This window comes from Ahaetulla prasina, chromosome 2, assembly GCF_028640845.1.
Source record: "Ahaetulla prasina isolate Xishuangbanna chromosome 2, ASM2864084v1, whole genome shotgun sequence".
Classification (NCBI taxonomy): domain Eukaryota; kingdom Metazoa; phylum Chordata; class Lepidosauria; order Squamata; family Colubridae; genus Ahaetulla; species Ahaetulla prasina.
In genome coordinates, this window is record NC_080540.1 from 211,446,254 (window position 1) to 211,469,668 (window position 23,415).

The window sequence follows — 23,415 nt, forward strand, 5'->3', positions numbered from 1 at the left end:
TGCAGATGCACACACACAATAAGCATGATAAGATCATTTGTTGTCTGTTGCCTTCCTTCCCCCATTTCTCTGTACCGAAATTGATGAGCAATGCTTTTGAACACTGGTTATATTTCCTCAGCCTTGAGGATTTAGATTCTGAGGACACATGGAAGACTGCAGAAGGGGAGGGGATAAAATCTTATTGTGTAAATCTAGCCTAACATTATATTCATCTTGAGTATCCCTCAAGTCATAGTTGAGATATGAAGAGATTTAATGTAGAATAGCCCCATGGGTGAAACTTACTGTATAACCAATAGTTAGCTATTACTTTTAAACCTAGCTTGTTTCATAGAATGAAGAAGAAAATCAAAGTGATTTCAATGTACTTGAATTTTATGATTGTTGGCAGTTAAGACAAGCATCTCTGTATTTTTTTCAGTGATGGCAGAACAGTTGCCATCAAAAAAATAATGAAAAAGACATTTACCCTTACCAAGACCATACGTAAAGAAGTCAAGCAAGTAAGGTAAGCTATACACATATATTCTCTATATACAGTATGTCGAGATGCATGAAGTAATAAGCATCCCATGTGACTTTACATTAATTTTCTTCTTGCTTGAAATGTGCTGTATATTTCATTTATTAAATAACTGATCATAGCTGGTATTTTTCTACATCAGTCAGAATTCAAAAAGGACACAGAGAAATTTTTCTTTTTTCTAAAAGAAATTCCCTCTCCACTCAAATATTAGCATTATAAACTAAAGTTCTGCACCTAAACAAGAGAACTAGAAATGTGATTTCTTTAAAATATAAAGTAGATTCTAGAATTCTAAAAAAAAGGGGAAAAAATCACAAGAACTTTCCATCATGGAAGAATGAATGGTAAAGGCGATGGGGTTGGCAGAGATGGTAAAATTGACTGTTTTAATTCAACAGAAGAATTTATCTATTTTGTTTTCATTTGGAGACCATTTCTGGATTTTGTACTTGAAACTGAAAAAAAAAATGAAACTAATTTTAGGTTTTCATTAGAATGACTTTGGTTTTGTATACTAATGGCTTGAAAAAGTTGAAAATATAAAGCAAAAGGCTGAAGTTGTAATTATTTTTATATTCAATTGTAGTGAAGAAAATCATTACTCCCCCCACTTTTTTCCCCTACTTCTTTCTCCACTTCTCCTTTAACTTCCTCAATTTTTGTTTCTATTTGTATTTTATGTTATAATAGCTTTATCTTTGTAAGCTGCCTGGAGTGAGTTGGGCAGCCATATACATTTTCTTAAATAAATAAATAAACTTTAATAAAAAGCCAAAAATATTTCCCAAGAACTAAATATTTATGTGGGCAGTAAAGGATTCCCTATCAGGAATGAAGGCAGGAAAATAAAATAAAATTGGGTTTTCTTACTCTAAATTCACTGGACCTTCACTTCTCCTCAGATTCCCTCATTCTGTGGCTTACATGATCTGATGCCTCTTCTAATCAAATAGATTTTATCAGCTTTCTCCAGCCAAGCATCCACCAGATGTACTGGGTATTATGCCTATGCGTGCTTCCAAAATGATTAAGTAAAATGTTCCACAAGCGCAACATCTCTGCTATTCATTAAAGCAGCAGATTCCCTGTGAAATCGCAGGAGGAAAAAAAAAGGAGATTGAACCCCTTTAAGAGACAGATGTTTTTAACTTAATATAACTTTCCAGGCAGTGCCACATTTTCTTCCAGATTTCTTTGGAAGCCTTAAAAAAAGAAAAGCTGCTTATTTTATTGCAGAGAGGTGCTTTCTTGAGGTCTGAGGCCTAAAGCGTTTTCAAAACACGAGCAGATATATTGCAAATGACATTGCCATACTCCCTTTTCCACCTGGAGAGAGTTTTTGTTCCTCCAGCCAGCTCTGAGTATGTTTGGTGGGCTTTACTTTCCATTGCGTGAAGTGCCTGCCAAATAAGGCTGTGCGATGTTTTGGGTTCAATTCCAAACAGATGTGTCAAGGAGTTGTAAGTGTACCTCTTGTCTGCAACCTTGTGAAGCAGATATGCCTTTTTCAGGTATGTAGCACACTCTGTGCTTTCTGTGAATAGAAAGAGTACATAATTTCCGACAGAACTGAATGCATTGATGCTCTGAATATTCTGCTAATAGCAGGTTTTTCCAGAACTGAACTCTGGATTGGATCTTGACCATGTTTTTATCTACCGGACATTTTGTAAATGATATCCACTCTGCTGGTTTTGAGTTTTGGTTTTTGAATACTCCACTATCCGGAAGCAGCATAGCAACATTCAGAATACCCAATCTTCAAAGTCCCAATAAAAGCTGGGAAAGGCTACATTAGATTTACCTCCAGTCCCAGCAACTTGGACCAGTTAGTCAACCCAAATAATCTACAATTCCCTACTTCAGTAATTAATGTTCAAGTGAATTCTGGGATTTGATCCCAACTCCCAATATATTGTAATGAAAATGCATTTCTCAGGAGCAACATAACACAATGTGGATATTCTCTAACTGATAATTCTGATAAGTATGCTGAGTTTGGGGTTTTTCCCCCCTCTACAGACAATTAGATCATCCAAACATTTGCAAATTTATTGGAGGCTGCATTGAGGTACCAAATATTGCCATAATAACAGAATATTGCCCTAAAGGAAGTTTGAATGATGTGCTGCTTAACGAAAACATTCCTTTAAACTGGGGCTTCAGGTAAGAGAATCAACATAGCAGATAGAATACTGTATTTTTATTAGACTGAAACTTCATTAGATAAATAAAATAACAGCACAGTGCAAACTTAGTGTTACCTTTAAGAATAAATAATAGATTGAACATAAATATGTACTCAAATACTGATGGGATCTTGGGGATGGTAAGATTGCAACTGGGCTTTAGAATATTATATTCTGTGTATTATTACTATTAACTGCATTACTTAGAAACCTAAAACCATGAGTATTACATATTGGTTTGGTCTGCTATGTGAGAACACATTGTTAATTTGTTACATCCATCATAGCTAAACCAGAAACTTACTCTAATCCTGCTCTGAAGGAAAGTTTGACTGACAAAGATCAAGCTTTTCATGCAGATAGGATTGTGCTCTGAGTTTGAAGACACAGTAGCTTGTCCAAGCAAGGTGGGTGGGTGGGTGAGGGAAAAATGAATTTATATCTTCCAATTGTATTGAAAAATATTAGGACTTAAACATGTAATGAAAATTAATTCTACTGATTCCCTGACAGAACTTACTATGCATGATCATAGATTATGGATGAAAAGTTTTTTCAATTTTTTATATTTGCATATATCTATTAAGTAAGACTCTAGACACTGAATTATATAAACCTAGTTGTAAGGAGAACAGTAGCCAGTGAGTTTAAGATGCCTCTTAACTTAAACCTACTTTAATTAGTTAACTGTGTGCTGTATAAGAAATGCTAAAAAATGTGAGGGGAAAAAACTACCTCTGATCATTTCTAATTTCATCATCCACACCCAAGAAGAATATCAGGCTATGTCATTTCTTGCAGTGGTGAAATCCAGATTCTTTTACTACCAGTTCTGTGGGTGTGGCTTGGTGGGTGTGGAGTGGCTTGATGGGTGTGGCAGGGGAAGGATACTGTGAAATCTCCATCCCCACCCCACTCCTGGGGGAAGGATATTGCAAAATCTCCATTCCCACCCCACTCTGGGGCTTGGCCAGAGGTGGTATTTGCTGGTTCTCTGAACTACTCAAAATTTCCTCTACTGATTCTCCAAACTGCTCAAAATTTCCACTACCAGTTCTCCAGAACCTATCAGAATCTGCTGGATTTCACCCCTGATTTCTTGTCTTCAGCTCTTGAATAAAGTAACAAGGACAAATTTTCTAATCTTTTATTACTATGAATGTGAAATGCAGTCCAGCTCAAAAGGAATTGTTTTGTTGGAAACCTTTTGTGTCGTACCCTCAAATAGCTGCTTTTCTCGAGTTACATTGCATTGTTTGGGGGCAGATGCCTGAATTTGAGTATATCGAAATAATGAGAAACATTAATCTATATAAAATGGTTACGAATTTAGGCTGTGACTTGTTGATTTCTGAATAAAATACAGCTTTTTAAAAAGAATGCATTGAAAAATTGCATCCTAATTTATAGATATTTCAATATCATTTTGAAGCACTCACATCATGGCATGTTATTGTCAAAACTGGCTGTTGCCTAAGTTAGAAAACACTAATACCTAAGATTCTAAGCAACCAATTCAGAAGATAAATATTTCATTATTAGCTCTCAGTCATGTCTAGTACAGTCTTATTTAATCTGGTTTTCTACTACATGCATTGGACTGCAAATTACTTCCACACGAAAATCAGGTTAGGAAAGCTTGCTCTTATAAAAATAACTTCTTGTTCTGACCTCATACCCAGTTTTCTTTAACTGTTTCTTTAGAACTACAGTGTATTATCTAGAAACCCAAGACATTTGTTTTCACCTTAGCTGGTCTAAAATAAGGTTGCACAATGGCCAAGATTTTACTCAGAATCTAAGCACTCTATTTTAGACATTCATAAAACATTTTTACCTCTTTATACATCTTTGATTTTGTAGGGCTACCAAATCTCTAAAAAGATACAGAAAGCTATCTTTGCTGACAGATATCAGACTTCATACCTAGCTTGTATCATGCTAAATAATACAATAATAATACCATGAGTTGCATTTTTTAGAAATATTATATAGCATTGAACACTGTGATTTCATGCTAGGCATTTTATTCATTAGGTTCCAACCCCATACTACTCTGTCTATGGGAATGTTCAGTTTAGAGTAGTGGTTAAGGCACCAGCCCAAAATCACCTCACAGGGTTGTTTTGGTGAAGAAAGTAAGAGGAGGAATGTTTGTTGGATATATTCATTGCCTTGAATTATTTGTAAAAATAATAAAATAATAAAGGTGGAACACAAACAAACAAATGTTGGAGAAAATGGGCACAAGGTTATCATTAAGCAAATGTCTATAGAATTGCCATACATGCACATTCCAGAAACTCATTCCTTTTCATGCAACCACAGTATTGACTTTTTTAGTTACCTTAATGAAGTATGGAGATAATTATTCCCCACTCAAAAATTACTTAACTTTTTATATACAAAATGATCAAATTTAGCTAAGGTTACTATATTTAAGAAAATGCAATAGCCTGCAGGTTTATCTCCAGATAGATGAACACTTATGTCAGTCTAGAATAAAATCTACAGTCCAAGAAAAGGGAGGATTCGAACTTAGCATAAATGGTTTTGGATATGGGGACATATTTTCTTCCTGTCATCCTTCTCCTCGCATTATAATGTCTTTCAAGTTACTTTTTTATGCTGGAATAATTGGGTGTGACATACGAGTTGTCGTGGCATAGTGGTTAGAATGCAGTTTTGCAAGCTAAATTTGCTCACAGCCAAGAGATGGGTATCCTGATGGGTTCAAGGTTGACTCAACCTTCCATCCTTTTGAGGTTGGTAAAATGAGGACCCAGATTGTTGGGGGCAATATAGTGGTTCTGTAAAATGCTATCATTAGAAAGAGAAGATGTGTTTGTGTGTGTGTGTATGTGTGTGTGTGTGTGTGTGTGTAATGAACAATATGAATGAATGTTTCCCTTATGGCTCATTATTGCTAGTATAGGAGAGGATATTGTAGGGTGTAAATCAAATATCATCAAACACTTTCCCGTTTGTTCTATTGAGTTCTTTTAAATCTTATTATCTCCTTCTCCTCTACCTCCTCTCCTTCTCCTTTAATGTATATTAATGCTAACTATTGCTGCATCCTCTGTTTAGACTTTCTTTTGCCACTGATATTGCCCAAGGAATGGCATATCTTCACCATCATCGAATTTATCATGGACAGCTAAAATCCAGGAACTGTGTTATCGATGATCGCTGGGTCTGTAAGATTTCAGGTAAGAAGAGAAGAAGATGAAAAGTACCTTTAGTTAAGTATTAGGAGACTAAATTAGATACTACAGGACAAACAATTTTACATCAAATGACAGTCGTAGGGTTTCCAGAGAGGAATTTTGATGACTAGAGAGACTTAGATTCAAAACTTCACTTGATCATGGAGTCTACTTGGTAATTGTGGGATTAACATTGTTTGAAAAAAGGATTTTTAAGCAGTTTTACTAAAATTACAATTGCTGCAATAAAAACTAATACAAACTAAAAAAATACAATGAAAAATGAAGGTGTAGGAAAGGTAAAAATACTGAAAGAAAAATAGAAAAGAAAGTAAGAATATAGTAAAGTAAGAAAAAATATTTTAAAACTGACTGTTGGACTGTTGCAACAGGTATAAACCATTTTAGTAATGTATCATCTTCTCTCCAAATGCAACAAATAAGCTCTTTGAGGAGCAACTCTCTGGAGCGCTTGTGGGTGTTCTCAAGTCCTCTCCTTGTTCAGAGAGGAATTACGAAAAGATGATCTACTCCTTGGCTCTTCATACTGCTGTGGTTATTGGGAATAGCAATAGCAATAGCTCAGTGGTGAAATCCAAATTTTTTTACTACCGATTCTGTGGGCGTGGCTTGGTGGGCGTGGTGTGGCTTGGTGGGCGTGGCTTGGTGGACAAGGCAGGGGAAAGATATTGTGAAACCTCCATTCCCACCCCACTCCAGGGGGAGGATACTGCACGATCCCCATTCCTTCCCCACTCATGGGGGAAGGATATTGCAAAATATCCATTCCCAGCCCACTCTGGGGCCAGCCAGAGGTAGTATTTGCCGGTTCTCCAAACTACTCAAAATGTTCGCTACCAGTTCTCTGAACTGCTCAAAATTTCCACTACCGGTTCTCTAGAATCTGTCAGAACCTGCTGGATTTCACCCCTGCAAACAGATTAACAGAGTTGGAAGGGACCTTACAAGTCATCTAGTCATCTAGTCCACCCCCCTGCCCAAGCAATACATCTACATCTGCCTCTACCTAGGATTGAACTCTCAATCTCCTAATTGGGAGCCAAGCGCTCCACCTCTAGGCCACCAGGTCCAGTGGTTGGTTGCCCCCAATTTGGACCAGTTCTATAGAACTGGTAGTAAAACCAGCAGGAGGCTCTACTCATTGACCCGAACATCTTCAGAAGTGATCTGCGCATGCACAGAAGCACACGGGCATGATGCGAAACGGTAGTAAAGGTAAGTAGAACCCACCCCTGATCGGGTCACTTAGACTTATGTACCGCTTCATAGTGCTGAGAAATTTGCAGAGAAATTCATGTGTATTCTAAAATTGGAAATGCACTGATTTGCATGTTTAGATGGTTTCAGATTAAAATAGATTACCAAACCTCAAGGGAAAGATAATCTCTTTGTTCCATTTCTTTGTGGCAGACTATGGTTTACAATCCTACAGAAAAGAGGATTCGGAGATGAATTCCAGTGTTGCTCATCAAGTATATTTGGCTCCTGAAGCTCACTCCATGCCAAACTTTGAACCAACCCCTGCTGCAGATGTATATAGGTGAGGGCAATAAATTCACTTATGATTACCTTCCAGTATCTATAAATATGGATTGCTTTATTCTTTTTATTGAATGAACATACTGTTGTGACCTAGGCCCAAGTAATTACCAGATACAATCAGTCTTAAACAAACATATTTTATTAGAACACCTGAGAATTACTTCATTCTCAGCTTAGTCCCAATTTATTCCAAAACAAATTCTCCATAAACAGTCCTTCGGCTTTATCATCAACCTTTGTCTTCTTTGGCACCCTGCCAAAGGCTTTTCTTAGCAAAACCCCACAAAGTTCAGAAGCAAGAGATGCTGACAAGAAATAAAATGTAGCAATGTTGCTTTCCTACAAAGATCTCAAGAGCCATTGCTGCTCTTTTAAGCCTTCTGGGAGGGGCTAAACATCTCCTGGCGTTACTCCTGAGTCATCCTTTTTGCTTTAGCTGCTCTTGCCTTCTGGCAGCTCTTGGCATGCGTGCACTAGGAACAGGCTCCTCCTGTTCCTTTGCCTCTCTGTTTTCCGCCTCTGGAGGCTCCAGAATCCGCGCATCACTCCTAGATGGCCCTGGCCCCATCTCTGTCTCCGATGCAGAGCCCTCATCTGGGCCTTTCCCTGACTCCAGGACTGGCCCATTGTCCTCCCCAGCCTCCTCACTGTCCGACTCCGCTGCCATCTCCACAGGCTGCTGGCAGACCACATCACATACACAATTTTACATTTCTGTAGTGGCTACTTGTTTTGTAGATAGGTAAGAAGTTCAAAATATTATCTTTAGGGGTTTTTTCCTTTCTTTTCAATGTATAATATACTGAATATACCATATGTGATGTTTTAGGAAACTAAAGACCCCTTCAGTTGCAAACAATGCATGAAATATGCAAAGGAAATGCGCTCATTTTGCTGCTGTGCTACTATTTGTATCGCCTTCCACAAATATCGGGTGATTTTTGCAGAGGAGTGCAGAGCTCTGAAAGTCAGATTGTCAATATTTTTAGAATGTTTTAGTGTGGAAGAATAATCGTAAAATTACCTTTACCATTTCATTAGCTGACCAATCAATAAGCCATTCTCAAACATTCTGAGCTCCATCTAAGCTGTTAGTCACCTCACGCATTTGCTAAATGTTTGAAGATGCTGGTGAATTTCTTAAGACCCGATATACTGCAAATAAGGCTCCACAGTGTCTAAGCCTTGCCTGATCCCATTTTATAACCGAGATGATGAATCAGCAGGGCAGCTGTGGAAGTATGTTTGCCAGAGGGAATAATCCTGATTACCATGAAGGAAATGATTGTGAAATTATTCCCTCTACGGAGCGCAAGGAGTGCTTAACCAGGTATGTTGTACGCAAATGTTTAGGAACTCTTGGTCAAACTATGTTTCAGTGAATTCCTAAAAGAAGCAGATACAGCCTCTACTTGCTGCAAGGTAAATCTTTTAGAGAATTTGGATGTATACGTACCATTTATGTGTGTTTTTAACTGATTCAGTGAATATGGAAAATTTTAAAAAAATTAGTAAGCATACAGTCAGATTCTAGAATAGAGGGAATGAAGTGCTTACTGTAGTAGGCTACACTTTTAATACCGTAGATCATTGGTTCTCCACTTCAGCAGCTTTAAGACCTCAGCAATATTAACATCTGTGCAGTTTTAAGATCTTAAAGCAGGGGTGCATTTCTGCAGGTTCTGGACAATCGGCAGCAGAAATTTTAGGTATGTTTGGAGAACTGGCAAATACCACCTCTGGCTGGCCCCAGAGTGGGGTGGGAATGGAGATTTTGCAATATCCTTCCCCCAGGAGCGGGGTGGGAATGGAGATTTTGCAGTAACCGTCCCCTGTCATGCCCACCAAGCCACGCCCACCAAGCCACACCCATAGAACCAGTAGTAAAAAAAAATTGAATTTCACCACTGCCTTAAAGCTGCTGAGATTGAGAGACAGCGGCACAGATGAGGATACACTTCTAGACAGGTGGTTTAGTTTTTGAATACCTGCAACACTGAGTGGAACACATAACATTTTCAAATATCAAGAGTGCAATGCTATAGTCTAGGGATACTTTTTCCCAGCTACCTGACATCAATAATTCCTTATAATAGCAGATGCTATGAACAGTTTAGTTTAGAGAAGATAACTTATGATATGCTTAAACACAAGAAAACGTATTTGTGTTTTTGGATGATGTCCCTTCTGTACTCTGTATCTTTATTTTTTTATCAAATTTACACAAAAATAATATCACTGGGTGGCTTACAAGTTAAAACAATAAATAGCCAAAAATCATAATTATTAACTAAATCATCAAAAGCTATAAAATAAGCTAAAGTAAAAAGTAGATGAAAGAATGTTAACAATAATGGAGCCAGCTTATTAACTCGCCCATCACCTGACCTTGAGGATGTTGGGAAGCTCAGAAGACATGAAACCAACCTCATTTCAGTGGGGAGAAAATTCCATAATGTGGGTGCCACTGCAGAGAAGGCCTACCATGAAGGGCCCACTAAATGTAGCTCCCTAGATAATGAAACCTGAGCATACCCTCTATGCTGCATCTGGTGGGATGAGCAGGTGAAACTGGGGTGAGGCAGTCTCTCAAATTACCTGGTCCCATACCATGAAGAACTTTAGAGGTCAACACCAGCACATTGAAATTGAACATGAAAATAAACTGGTGAGCAGTGCAGCTTAAGAAGCATGTTCTGCAAGAGACTCACATAACTGCTTGCAGCTCCATGAGGAACTCATTGCAGTACTCCAACCAGGTGGTGATCAGGACCTGAGTGACTGTGAATAGATCTCCTTGATCTAAGAATGGGTACACAATATGAAATTGCAGCAAAGGTTCTTCTAGTCACAACTGCCACCTCATCAAGGAGGAGTCATGAGTCCAGGAGGACCCCCACCTTGTACACAAGGTCTGTTTGGGGCAATGCAACCCCATTCAGTAGCAAAGATAGTATAGTCCTAGGATCAGAGGGCCTCAAAACCCAAAGCCTTTAAGTCTTGCCTGTTGAAGCCTGTTGTTTCCCACCCAGATCTTCACAACGTTCAGATATAGGAAAAGATGTCCTCAGCATTGCTTAATTCTCCAGAGGCAGAGATGTACAATTGGGTGTTATCAGCATACTGACCCTCATCCCATGATGATGTATGAGCTTATCCAGTGATCTCATGTAAATGTTAAATGGAAGAGCGGAGAATACAAATCCCTGCAGCACCCCACAGAGTAGGGTTGGGTGTGGAATCTCTTCTCCCCAATCGCCACTGATTGGAATCAACCTCGAAGAAAAGAGGAAAGCTAGCACAACACAGTGGCCCCCACCCCCAATCCTGTGAGTCAATTTAGAAAGATACCATGGCTGATGATATCAAAAGCTACTGAGAGGTCAAGTAAAGCAAGGATAGATACACAGCCACCATCCCACCAACGCTAGACTTCATTCAAAAGACAGCCCACTAGTGCCATTTCCATTCCATATCCAGATCTGATCCTTATCTGAAAAGAATACAGTTTGTAGGAGTCTCTGGCATGTTTTAAATACTCATTTAGACATCTGGATGTGATTATTAATTTACTGAAGCCTGCATTATTTGGTCCTTTTTTTAGTAGTGCACAAAACTTAAATGCATTTAGGTATATCTATAAAGAAAAATTATGCAGAGAACTTGAATTTTCCTGCTGGCTAACCGGAGATACTACAGACTCGTGGTCTATTTCTAATCTATTCTGCACAACTTCCTACATTGATCCTATGAAAGAATATTGGTGTATTTAGTTACATGCCATAAAAATTTGCAATATGTTTATAGTTACTAAGGCTGAAATGATTATGTGAGGGAAGATGACTAAATATTTAAAGGAGACAAAGCAGCAGTCCGTTGTGATGAAGAGGCTTCATTAATGAGATCTATTGTAGAGACAAGGCAACTGCATTCAGCTCATCTTATTTGTATGGCACTGTCTCTTGGAAAACAAGGAAGCTCAAGTTTTATTGTTTTCAGAGGACTTGGTTGTGATTAGTCTGAGCTAGACTGGAGTCTGTTTGAATTTTTTCAATTTTTTAATGACTTCTGCTTATCTTATAATGTTTTGGCTTCAATCTTACAGCTACGCTATCATTCTTTTAGAAATTGCAACAAGAACTGATCCATCACTGGTAAGAAATGCCATAAAATATGGTTCTTCATTAAAGTTAATCTTGCTGGTACTGGTGTCCTTGAAAGTACTGCTGGTCTTTGGGGTAAATGTGTATATCCACTGGATTTCGGATACCTGCATTCTCTTTAGCTGTGGCAGTTCAGTATAAACTGAGGAGGTAATTCATTCCACATGAATACAACTCACCGTTCTGCATGAAACTAATGGACTGCATTTAAAGAAAAAGTGGATTCCCAGAAAGCTTTTTATACAACTCAGGAAGTAAACATAAACCAAAGAAATTAGAGCAAAATCCTTTATTATTTAAGAAGATTTCTAGTTATGCAATAGCGCTAGCAATAGCACTTAGACTTATATACCGCTTCACAGTGCTTTACAGCCCTCTCTAAGTGGTTTACCGAGTCAGCATATTGCCCTCAACAATTTGGGTTCTCATTTTATCGACCTCAGAAGGATGGAAGGCTGAGTCAACCTTGAGCTGGTGAGAATCGAACTGCCGAACTGCAGCCAGCAGTCAGCAGAAGTAGCCTGCAGTACTGCACTCTAACCACTGCGCCACCATGACTCATTAATACAAATTGCCCCAATTTGTAATTTCATCTGGGATCACCAGTGATGGGCAAGGGACCTTCCTATAGAATGTTTACATAATTGGCTGAAATGTACAATAATAGTTCAAATGTGCAAAGTCCGCCTCTTAAAAAGGCTATATCATTTCCAGTCTAGAGCTGCAATAACAACTATAACAAACCCAGTTTGTGAGTCCATACATCTACCTTTCTATAAACTTTGACAAGCTGGACCATAAAGCTAAATTCACTGTGCAAAGAATGATGGCCGAAGAATTCAGTTCCCAAAAGTGAGGCCTGACCCACATAACATCTAGTAGCAATAGCACTTAGACTTATATACCACAGTGTAGACTTATGTACCACACTGTGCTTTACAGCCCTCTCTAAGCGGTTTACAGAGTCAGCATATTGCCGCCAATAATTTGGTCGTTTAGACCTTGGAAGGATGGAAGGCTGAGTCAACCTTGAGCTGTTCAGGATTGAGGGAATCAAGCTCTTGACAACGTGAGCAGAGTTAGCCTGCAGTACTGCATTCTAACCACTGTGCCACCACAGCACAACACAGACTGCAATAGTCTTATGTTCCCAATCTCTCTATTTCTATATGTGTATAGCTATGTGTGAAAAAACACCAGCACTGTTTGTGTTTTGCAGAAGGATGATACACACTCAGAAAAATATTCCTTGTGCCTCCCTTTGGCAGAACTAATATCTGAAAAATCTGAAAATGCTTGTCCATGTACCACAGAATATATAGAGGTAAATTTAAAACATTTGGAATCTTTTTTGTTATGAGTAAATTACTGTATCTTTGTAATTTATATCCCTAAAAATCACTGTGTGGGCCTGCTATTTATGCCTTAGTATGAGTATTATTATTTCATGATATCGATACTCCTCCGTATTTTTAACAGTATCTGCAAGACAAGTTGCTGTTAAGCACAAAACGAAGCACACGGTTTAATCTATAAAAACTGGCAACTTTAATGGTTCCAGTGCATATTTCCTTTTGAAGAAATGAAATGTTTTAGTTTTATTAAAAACACAAACCAACGAATGTTGCCCTTGCAATTTCTCATTTAAATGCCATGGAACAGTGATTGGCATTAATACTTTTTTTTAAAAAAAAATTGTATTATTGTCACAAACTGATATTTCAGCTTGTCTCACAGAAACAGAAGGCAGCAAATGATGCAGTTAATTTGCAGTCCTTGGAGGTTTAAGACTTCTGTTGGGTATAATCTGTCAGTCCTGCAATCATATTTAATAATTACGGAGCTTTGGCTTCTCCATTTAAAAGATAGCTGTCAGCGAGCCAAAAAATATGTCTGTAGGATGGATCTATTTTAAAAAAAAAGAAATAAAATGTTTGCTCATCATTGAAGAATCACTGTGCCATGCTTTAATTTCATTCTTTTTTTCTTGTTTAATTACCCTAGAAGCAACTGCTCTGATATTTCAGCCATACAGTAATGTATCTACAGAATGTATTTTTTTCCCCAAAAGAATTAAGAGTATCTCCTATAATGTGTGCATGTGCATATGTGTGTTTGTGGACACACACACACACACATACAAAGATATATACACTATATAGATCAAAGAAATAGCATGGAAGAGTTAAATATTTTGTTCCCAGAATCATTTCTCCAATTTTCAAAGCATTCAATAACTGAGAATATTAAGTATTTTTAAAAAGATAGTAGCAGAAGTTCCTTGTCACCTCATTCATTTCACTCAGAGTAGCTAGCAAAAACAGTAGTCAAAAGTCTTATTTTCATTCATATTAGAAGATGCTATTTGAAAAGCCAAATGAATTAAAAAATAGGCATTTGTATAGGGTTATTTCTTGCCCGAAAATAATTTACTAATGTAACCATAGGCTAATTCCTGATTAGATTGTGCTGAAGAAAGTAACCCAAATTCTCAGACTATTTTCAATACATACTATAACATTAGCAATAACATACAATCTGGTTTATTTCTGATTTGTCTCGTTTTCAAAACTGAAGTTTAAAATAATTCAAGTGAATTCTGTGATATATAAAAAGGAATGGGAAACAAGACCAAGCATAGGCATTCCCATCAAAGGGAGTGTTTGTCAAAATAATTGCAGCATTTGAATTTATTTGTTCAATTTTTATGGCCGGTCATCTCAGCACTTGACTCTGGGTGGAGAATTATGATGCTATGATGCGAATCCCATTCTTTTACATTCGAATTTCCCCTGCCTGATGCCAGTATGCAGGTCAGGGTTGTTGTACGATCATGCATATTTTATAATTAGCCCACCAATCACGGACACCCGTGCGACTTGTGTATATAAGAGGACTGTGCAGTGGCTTGAATGTGTTTCCAAAAAGTATGCTTTGGAGCAGGGGTCTCCAACCTTGGCAACTTTAATTTAATTTAAGGTGTCTGTATTCAATGAACAATAATTTTGATGCAACCAATCAAAATGGATTGTCCAGGGAAGAGGTTAAAGCCAACCACCACTATTGGTCTTCACATATCCTCCTAGCATTGGCCAGTCGTAGCGTCAAATCCAGGACTCATAAAAGATTTTGAGGAGTCTGTTGCTAGGAGAAAGGTTAAATCCCCCTCCCCTCTCTGCAATCTAATCACAATCCCGATTTGTCCAAATTTTATTTAAGTGGGAGGGAAAATCACCTTGATGAGCTAAATGGAAGTTCCAATTTATTTTCAGATGTCTAGTTTGTTTGAAGAGATCTAAAGCTGGACTCTTGGCTTTAGCTATGAAGACTCTCCTATCTCAGTGGGTATTTGATTTAAGTAGATGGGGTTTAGATATTTCAGTTATTGTTATTCAGATTTGTGAGGGTTCGCTTTTCTTTATAATTTGTTTTATAATTTGATCGTTAGCAACTCAGAGTTGATTGATTGGGCTGCATAACATTTTTCTTATAAAAAGAGAGAGATAAATTCAGCTTTATGTATAGGAAGCTATAAGCAGGTTAAGAATCCAGGAAGTGTTTAAAACTGAGGGAAAGTATGCCTGAATTGCACACAGATTATATCTGAAGTTGAATTAAACTGCGATTTGTCAACATTCTTAATTGAATGACATCTGATGAATGATAGCTAGAAAGAAAAGATCAAGAGGCAGGTATCTTGAACTGGAATGACTGAATTACTATACTATATTTTTTCATTTTTTGACAGCTCATCAGAAAATGTAGAAAAGGCAATCCATCACAAAGACTTACTTTTGAGCAAGTCAAGAAATTGATATGTAAGATGAACCCAAATAAAGTTAGTCCAGTTGACATGATGATGACTTTGGTAAGAATCATGGTTATTACTGCAATTATATTAGATTTTCTTTCTTCCAAGTCTCCAACCCTTCAATACATTTGAACGTCATTACAATGCTCTAAAGTGACCTTTCCTAAAATGGTCCTTTCCAGATGTGTTATTGCTATCATATTCAGCTAAACGTTGCTAATATTGAGATAACCAATATTATGCACCAAAAGGCAATAACAAGAAGCATGCGCTCAAACTTTTACCAACATATTGATATTTTCCAACAAAATGTCATCTATGCCACTTTAACAGTTCTCTCATACTAGCTGGACTCCGCATCTGGAAGTAAGCCCAATTGAGATCTGTCATTCCTATTCATTCTGTTTTCTCAGTTCTCTTACTGCCTTTCCCCTATTGCCATCACTTCAGATTACTTGATGGAGATATGCAAGAACCATTACATAGGCAAAATAGACTGGAGCATTTTTTAAGTCCAAAACTACAGGATAACTTTTTGAAAGAAGCTGAGGCAGACACCTCCCTAATACATTGAACTGTAAGGAATAGGAGGACGAGACACAGCACAAGCAGACTTGGAAAATTTTGTTTTTATATTATATTCGCCAATAAAATTAACCTTCCGGTAGACTTAATTTCCTGGTCTGGTCTTCCTACTATGGCTAATATGTAGTGAGGAATATGCAGTTATCATGCATACTAAAGTTATAAATAAAATACTGCTCTTATGAATATCATTTAGGATCATTTGAGCAATGTTTGATTTCCCCATTAAAAAGTAGTATGCAATCTGTTAGTCCTGGACTCGGGTCCTACTTGAGGAGCAGATGGTGGCTGTGACCAGGAGGGCCTTTGGTTTTAATTGGGGTGCCAATTGCATTTTTCCTAAACTAGGATGACCTTGGGTCAATCATTCATGCCTTAGTTATCTCATTACTTCAGCACACTCTACAAGAAACTACTCTTAAATACCACTGAGAAACTTCAGCTTGTCCAGCTCATGGAGGCAGAGAGAGTGACAGGCACACCTCAATAGGCTTATGTGACATAGTCATTCCCTCTTTCCTCTCTTCACTTAGAGCAAGGGTCTCCAAACTTGGCAACTCTAAGACTTGTGGACTTCAAGACCCATAATTCCCTAGCATGGCTGGCTAAGGAATTCTGGGAGTTGAAGTTCACAAGTCTTAAAGTTGCCAAGGTTGGAGACCCCTGATCTAGCAAGTCAAGTCTAAGATGCTTTTTTCAAATTACACTTTTGTTTTGGAATGAAATTTCTTTTATCTAACTCTTGGTTGTGGCTCATTCTCTTCCTCCTCAAGGTTATTCTTACAATCCATTATAATTTAGAGTTAGATTGTTTTGTTAAATTGCTAAATTTAACAAAATAATAAATAATCACAGCTATAATTGTCACAATCTATAAATCAGTAAGCATTTTGTTTTGTAAAGAGTGATACTACTTTCTGCTTACATTATGCTAAGTATTTAAGTATCCATTTTAAGCTGTTGATATTCTTGATGGATCCCATTGCTCAGTCATTGCCTTCTATTATCCATCTTTCGTAATTTCTAGAGAATAAGATTTTATTTTCAGAGACATTTATAACTAAATAAAAAAGCCTGATTCCCTAGAGGCTGTTGTCCAAGAAAAGGACTGCATCAGAAGTAGCATATTTGGCTTTCTTGCAGGACTGTATCACATTTGTGGGGAAAGGATAGAGTTTGGGAAGCTCCTTCTAAGAATGAGCTACAAGAGAAAAAAAAGACTAGGGCTATCAGATCCAAGCTGCAACAAATCTGGTGACCTGTAGATGGCGCCAAAGAGAGTTTCCTGAGTTCTTTTCAGCTTCCTAATGGTCATCCAAATTTTTGTAGCCCAACAAGACATTTTATTTGTTCAAAGCAGCTGCCCAGTGCTAAAAAATGATAATGGCTAAAGTGAGGAGGAAGTTGTTCATTTTCTCCTTCTTCTCCACAATGTTTCCAATACTATAAAATGTCAAATCATCTCATTGTTCCTATCACCCATCTCCTCCCACTTATGACTGTGTGACTGTAACCTTGTTGCTGGTATCCTTAAAATTTATGTTGACTGTTTCCTTATGACTATCATTAAGTATTGTACCTTATGATTCTTGACGAATATATCTTTTCTTTTATGTACACTGAGAGCATATGCACCAAGACAAATTCCTTGTGTGTCCAATCACACTTGGCCAATAAAGAATTCTATTCTGTTCTGTTCTGTTCTATTCTAGAAAGTGAGTGTGTTATGAAGTTACGTTTCAAGTTGCCTTTTTGTGTTCTCATAGAGCCCTTAACAAATGATTAATAGTAATGCAGACTTAGTAACTAGCTTGACAGTGTTGAGGGAAATATTTGCTTAGCAGAGTGATGGTGTTCCTCTGTCTAGTTGTTCTGGTGTGCAGTGCTCTAGTGCTGGATGCCAAGGCTTAAGTATTCTTTGAAGCACTATTTCTTGACTGCCTGTATAAGTGGGCCCCCTTTAAGCATTTTAATCATTGCCATGTGGCATCGAAATGATTTCAGACGCACACCTCTGTTTTGTTGCAGAAGATGCGTGGGCAAAGCTGTGCAAAATTTTCTCAGGAGTCTGTTGGCAATGTGAAGCAAATTCAGTGAATAGATTGCTGATTATTTCTCACTGAATATGCTCCGCAGTTGCTTGAGCTGAATGCATTTTTATTTTGGCTAGATGGAGAAATACAGCAAGCACCTGGAAGTGTTAGTAGCGGAAAGAACACAGGATTTAACATATGAAAAACAGAAGACAGACCGTTTGCTGTATAGTAAGTGATCAGCATCAACAGGAATACAATTTATTTTGAGAAATAGTGACTAACGTATATGCTGTTAAAACAGGTTTTTGATTTCCTCACTGATTCAAGTATTTTGACTTCCCCTTTTTACAATTTCATAAGATAGGGTGAGTTAGTAAAAGTAGGGAAAAGACATGGAAAAAAAAATGAAAGTTGACGTGTTGAAAGCTGACAAATAAGGATAGGTAAATGCATTATTAAGCTTCCATTGGAAACGTTCTTAAATTTGTTTGTTCTTTGAGCATCTTCATTCAGATTCACCAAAATTATGTACCAGGAAGAGTTCCTTGCCATTTATTTTCACTTCGTTTTTGCTACTTGCATTGCTTAAAAGGTGTACAATTACTTCAGTTAAATTGGTAAATATGTTGTGAATTCAGCCTGTATGGAAAACATCAAAAACTCTAATGCTTCAATATATTGTTTTCAAAGTATCCTGGAGATCCCACTATATAAACCAATCATTATTGCTCACTAATGATTAATGTTCAATAAACCCCAGCATAATGATTGGTTCATAGTTGGAAAAATGTTTCAGAAGAAATATTTGTAATAACCATCTAATGGTTCCTCCATTATCTATGAAAAGAAATATATTCTCACCAGTTCACAAAAAGAAGCCAAAAGTAAGAATGTCTCTGCCCTAAGCGCTGGTGTTCTCAACTGGAAATTTTCAGTTGCTGACATTTTTGTAACTCTTCCCCCTTTCATCTCAATAAATAAATCTTGCAAAGAAAACTCTGCATGGAAAGAATTATTTTGAATTGAGTCAGCTGCCAAAAGCCCGACACCCAGCAGACATGAATGGAAAGCGAAGTATGCTATAGTTACTTAGAAACAAAGAGAAATACTATACATAAGTAAGTTTTTAATCCTGGAGACAGGTCGTAAAAATAAATAAAATGGAGTATGCACATTTTAGGATGTTTTGGTTTTTTTAATAGCTAGAAATCTGCGAAATGAAAAACCAAGTTCATATCCATTTGATAATGCTTAAATAAAGGAACTAGTTCAAGGTTCTTGATGTAAATTGAAATGTAATTTATTTGCTGTAATGAGATAGTTGCATATTTCAGCTATAGACTTCCCACTGTGAACTTATTTCTACGTTTCAATTGCCATGTTATGATAGCAGTAGTAACTGCATTAATTATATAAAACAGGTATGTTGCCAAAACAGGTTGCAGATGATTTAAGGCAGGGGAAACCATCACAGGCCCAAAGTTATGCAAATTCCACCATATTTTTCAGGTAAGTAAGAATTGCTTTTAGATTGCTAGTTAATTGGAGTGTGTGCATAATTTCGAAATGAGAGGTTCTGTAAATTACATTATAGGCATACATTTACATCTACTCACAATTGGCATTATAGTTACAGCACTGCATACTATGCTGAACTTTAGAAAAGCTATTTGTTCTGTCCCCCCTCGCCTCCATCCGAGTGATGGCTTAATTAGCCAGCATTATCAGCTCTGGCAGCAAACTAGCGAGCATCTGCCAAGTGTCTCTGTTATCTCCCACGATGCCGATGAATCACCCAGGAACAAACAGCTCTTAGTTTAAGCAGTTAATTTGCCTGCTACGAAGAGGCACAGCAGCCCTTGCTGCTTTTATATCCTGTGGGGTGTGGCTCCATGACTCAGCACTTCCTAGGCCTGCCCCACCCCTGCTTCTGTTGTTCCCGCCTCTCCTGCCTATGAAACCTAGGATCCAGCCAGGCCTGATTGCCATCAGCTGGGTCTGGAGGCGTGGCCTGGGGGGGAAAGAGTCAGGGGACAGAGGCCTCGTTATCTCTTCCACCTGGCCTGCCTCTGGCTCCTGGAGCTGAGCCAGGGAAGCCAGTGCTCCCGAGGCAAGTCCTGATGGCCCTTCCCCCTCACTTTCCAAGTCACTTTCTGGCAGGAGGCCTGGCTTGGGGGGCACAGACATAACACTATTATACAAGAACAGAATGCCTATCTTTTTTTTTAAAAAAAAACACAAATTGGAACACACCTATTTTTTGTCCTTATAATGAGTAAAATATTCTTCTACCATCTTGAGTATACTTAATTATCTATATTAAAAGAAGCAGTTGTTGTGTGCATGTTATTTATCTATGCTATGATCCGCATAGTCATTCCACATTGGACTTTGAAAGATAAAAGTAGGGTAAGATCCTTTGGGTGAGGGGTGCAATCAGTGGTGAAATCCATTTTTTTAAAACTTCCAGTTCTGTGGGCGTGACCTGGTGGGCATGGTGTGACTTGGTAAACGTGACCTGGTGGGCATGGCAGGGGAAGGATATTGCAAAATCTCCGTTCCCACCCCACTCCAGGGGAAGGATACTGAAAAATCTCCATTTCCACCCCACTTTGGGGCCAGCCAGAGGTGGTATTTTCCGATTCCCCAAACTGCTCAAAATTCTGCTACCGGTTCTCCAAACTGCTCAGAATTTCTGCTACTTGTTCTCCAAACTGCTCAGAATTTCCACTACTGGTTCTCCAGAACCTGTCAGAACCTGCTGGATTTCACCCCGAGTATAATGCAGTATGTACATATGTAGGATATGTTGGTTTGGATATCCCATAGGCTCCCACAAGGCACCTTCAAACCCTCCGAACTCCGAGAAAGAGCTGACTAGCTGGCACCAGTCTCATTACTCCAAAGAAATCCTTCATGCCTGGCGTATGCACATTTTTTTTTCAGGCCATGAAACCTCTTAGTTTAAAAAAACAAACAACCCCAGAACTCCTCATCAAGAGGCAAAACTCTAGTGAGAAAATGGATCACATTCACATCTTCATCTCCCTCTCCCCTCCCTGTCCTCCCCTCTCTCATTGAACACTATCAAGTTATCATGGAATCCAGGGGTGGGTTCTACTTACCTTTACTACCAGTTTGCATTGTGCCCGCGCGCTCTTCTGCACATGCGCAGAAGAGTTTTGATGACGTTTGGATCAGTGGGCGGAGCCTCCCGCCAGTTTTATTACTGGTTCTATAGAACCGTTCTGAACCGGGAGCAACCCACTACTGAAGGAATCCTAGAAACCTTATTGTGGGCAATCCAAAGAGTTAAACCACCCTGTTTTTCTTGATTGTGTTTTGAAAAAGAGGAAAAATGCTCATTAGCTGTGTATTAAAAGTACACAGTAGTTTGATGGGACTGATTAGTAACAGGCTGAATAGAACGAATGAGGGTGGATATGGGTATTCTCTAGCAACTCTTCTCTTTGCTATTTTAATTGTATGATCCTAAAGCTATTGATGTTGGAATGAGATAGCAGAAAGAAAGAAAGTTGTTCTAATTATTATAGAGAAATAATCTGCATGGTGTTTTATGTAATGGTTATTTGATCTTCCCTCCTTTTCTTGTTGAGAGAAACCTCTGTTTTTAAAACTGGCCTGACTTGTAGATCTCTGTGTTCAGCAAGCAAGTCCATTAAAATTCTGCAGATTAATGTCTGCTGATTTATGCTTACATCTGCTTGTCTGCAGATGGGCATGATTTATACCTAACTGGGAAAACAACTCTGAGAGATTTATATACCCAACAGATGTAAACCTAATATATAGATAAGAGGTTATCTAATCTTCTTGTAAATTAAATTTAAATGATTCAGCACAGCCTCCCCTTTACCCCACTCTTTGGCTTTTTTGTCCTTAAAAAAATGGAACATTCACAACATCCTATGACATTAGGGGACCTGCTGGAATCTCAGCAGCTACATTATAGGATTAGGACAATATAGTTTAAACCTAATTGTGCTATGCAAAGTATGGCTTTAAAATCACATGCATCTTCTCATTTTAATTTCAATTCTCAACTGCTAATTTTAAAAAATGCTAATTTAAATATTAATTTAAATTAATATGGATGGAATTAACTCAAGCAACATTTGAGTAATGAAACCAAAACTCAAAACTATTGATCTTCTCGGTGTAACTGCTTAGAGTAGGCAGAACTAGTGCGATACTATACCTGGGAAATCAAAAGTAAAGCCAAAGCAAAGTCTGATAGGCCAAGAATGGATTTCAGGAATTAACTTTGCCTATATAGCAGAACTCAGTTTAATTAGACTAACCAGAAATAAAATTAGATAATGATACAGGCTTGCCCCCATGAGTTTTCGAATTCTATATATACTCATTAAGAGTAGAAGCAGAATTACATGTATGGAGTACAAATGAATATTCATACAGTGCACATAATTGGTGCTGATGAAATCTGAACACATGTGTCCCTGGGTAGCGACAAAGCAATTGCAATGGCAGAAATGCTAAAAGTCTCAATTGACTAGACTGTTACTTACTGGGGAATGAAATTGTCCACCAATTAAAATTTCATTTAATTTATCTGCCTTTCATCAACTAATTAAGTCTTTATAGTGTATATTAGCATATCTCTGTAGAAATGTCATTTTGCAGACTAAGAGTCCGTAAGACTAAGTGAATTTATAAAATAACAAAAATTAAAAAATGATGGTTTTTTTCAATGGAAGAGCGGTATTTTATTTTATTTATGTTACATGCTGCTGCAATCCAGCAGGCTTCTGACTTACATGCCCTTCTTCAAACTACAGTCCAAAGTAATAATGTTAGAAGTTATTAAGAAAGAGATTGAGGCTTCTGAGAAACACTAAAGCACAACCCAGAAATAATCTGTTTCTTATTTTCTGCTACAAAAGTGCTTTGAAACAACAACAGCCTCCAAAAGTACATACACTGAGTACATATACTGGATATAATATTTCTTAAATTTAATTCCATAATCCTTTATACTTTCTCTTCCTGCAGATGCCCTGACATTATTAATACCTACTAAAGGCCTAACAGTTGGTATATGCTGGTCATGCTTTTCTTTACAATTTAATTTGCCTGAAAAATGGCAACCAATTATTACAGAGTATTCAGCAGTGGCGGTGAGAGGCAGTTTGATATAGTGGTTGAGGAGGTTAGAAACTGGGAGACTGAGATTTCTAGTCTTAGCTTAGGCGTGAAGCTAGCTGGGTTCCTTGCACCAGCCTCTCAGCCCTATGAAGCAGGCAATGGCAAACTACTTCTGAAATGTTGCCTAGAGGTCCTTGGTGCTC

The 23,415-nt window shown here is 37.8% G+C and overlaps 1 protein-coding gene across 1 annotated transcript in view; it reads left to right on the top strand.

Moving 5' to 3' along the window:
* The window catches only part of LOC131190683 (atrial natriuretic peptide receptor 2-like), an 85,038-nt gene that overhangs the window by 29,343 nt on the left and 32,280 nt on the right, over positions 1-23,415 (top strand). The window contains exons 10-18 of the mRNA XM_058168042.1: positions 425-511; positions 2,552-2,695; positions 5,809-5,930; positions 7,359-7,488; positions 11,596-11,644; positions 12,876-12,977; positions 15,402-15,521; positions 18,220-18,313; positions 19,507-19,594. Of these exons, the coding sequence (XP_058024025.1) occupies positions 425-511; positions 2,552-2,695; positions 5,809-5,930; positions 7,359-7,488; positions 11,596-11,644; positions 12,876-12,977; positions 15,402-15,521; positions 18,220-18,313; positions 19,507-19,594 (936 nt within the window). The remainder of the gene's footprint in view (positions 1-424; positions 512-2,551; positions 2,696-5,808; positions 5,931-7,358; positions 7,489-11,595; positions 11,645-12,875; positions 12,978-15,401; positions 15,522-18,219; positions 18,314-19,506; positions 19,595-23,415) is intronic.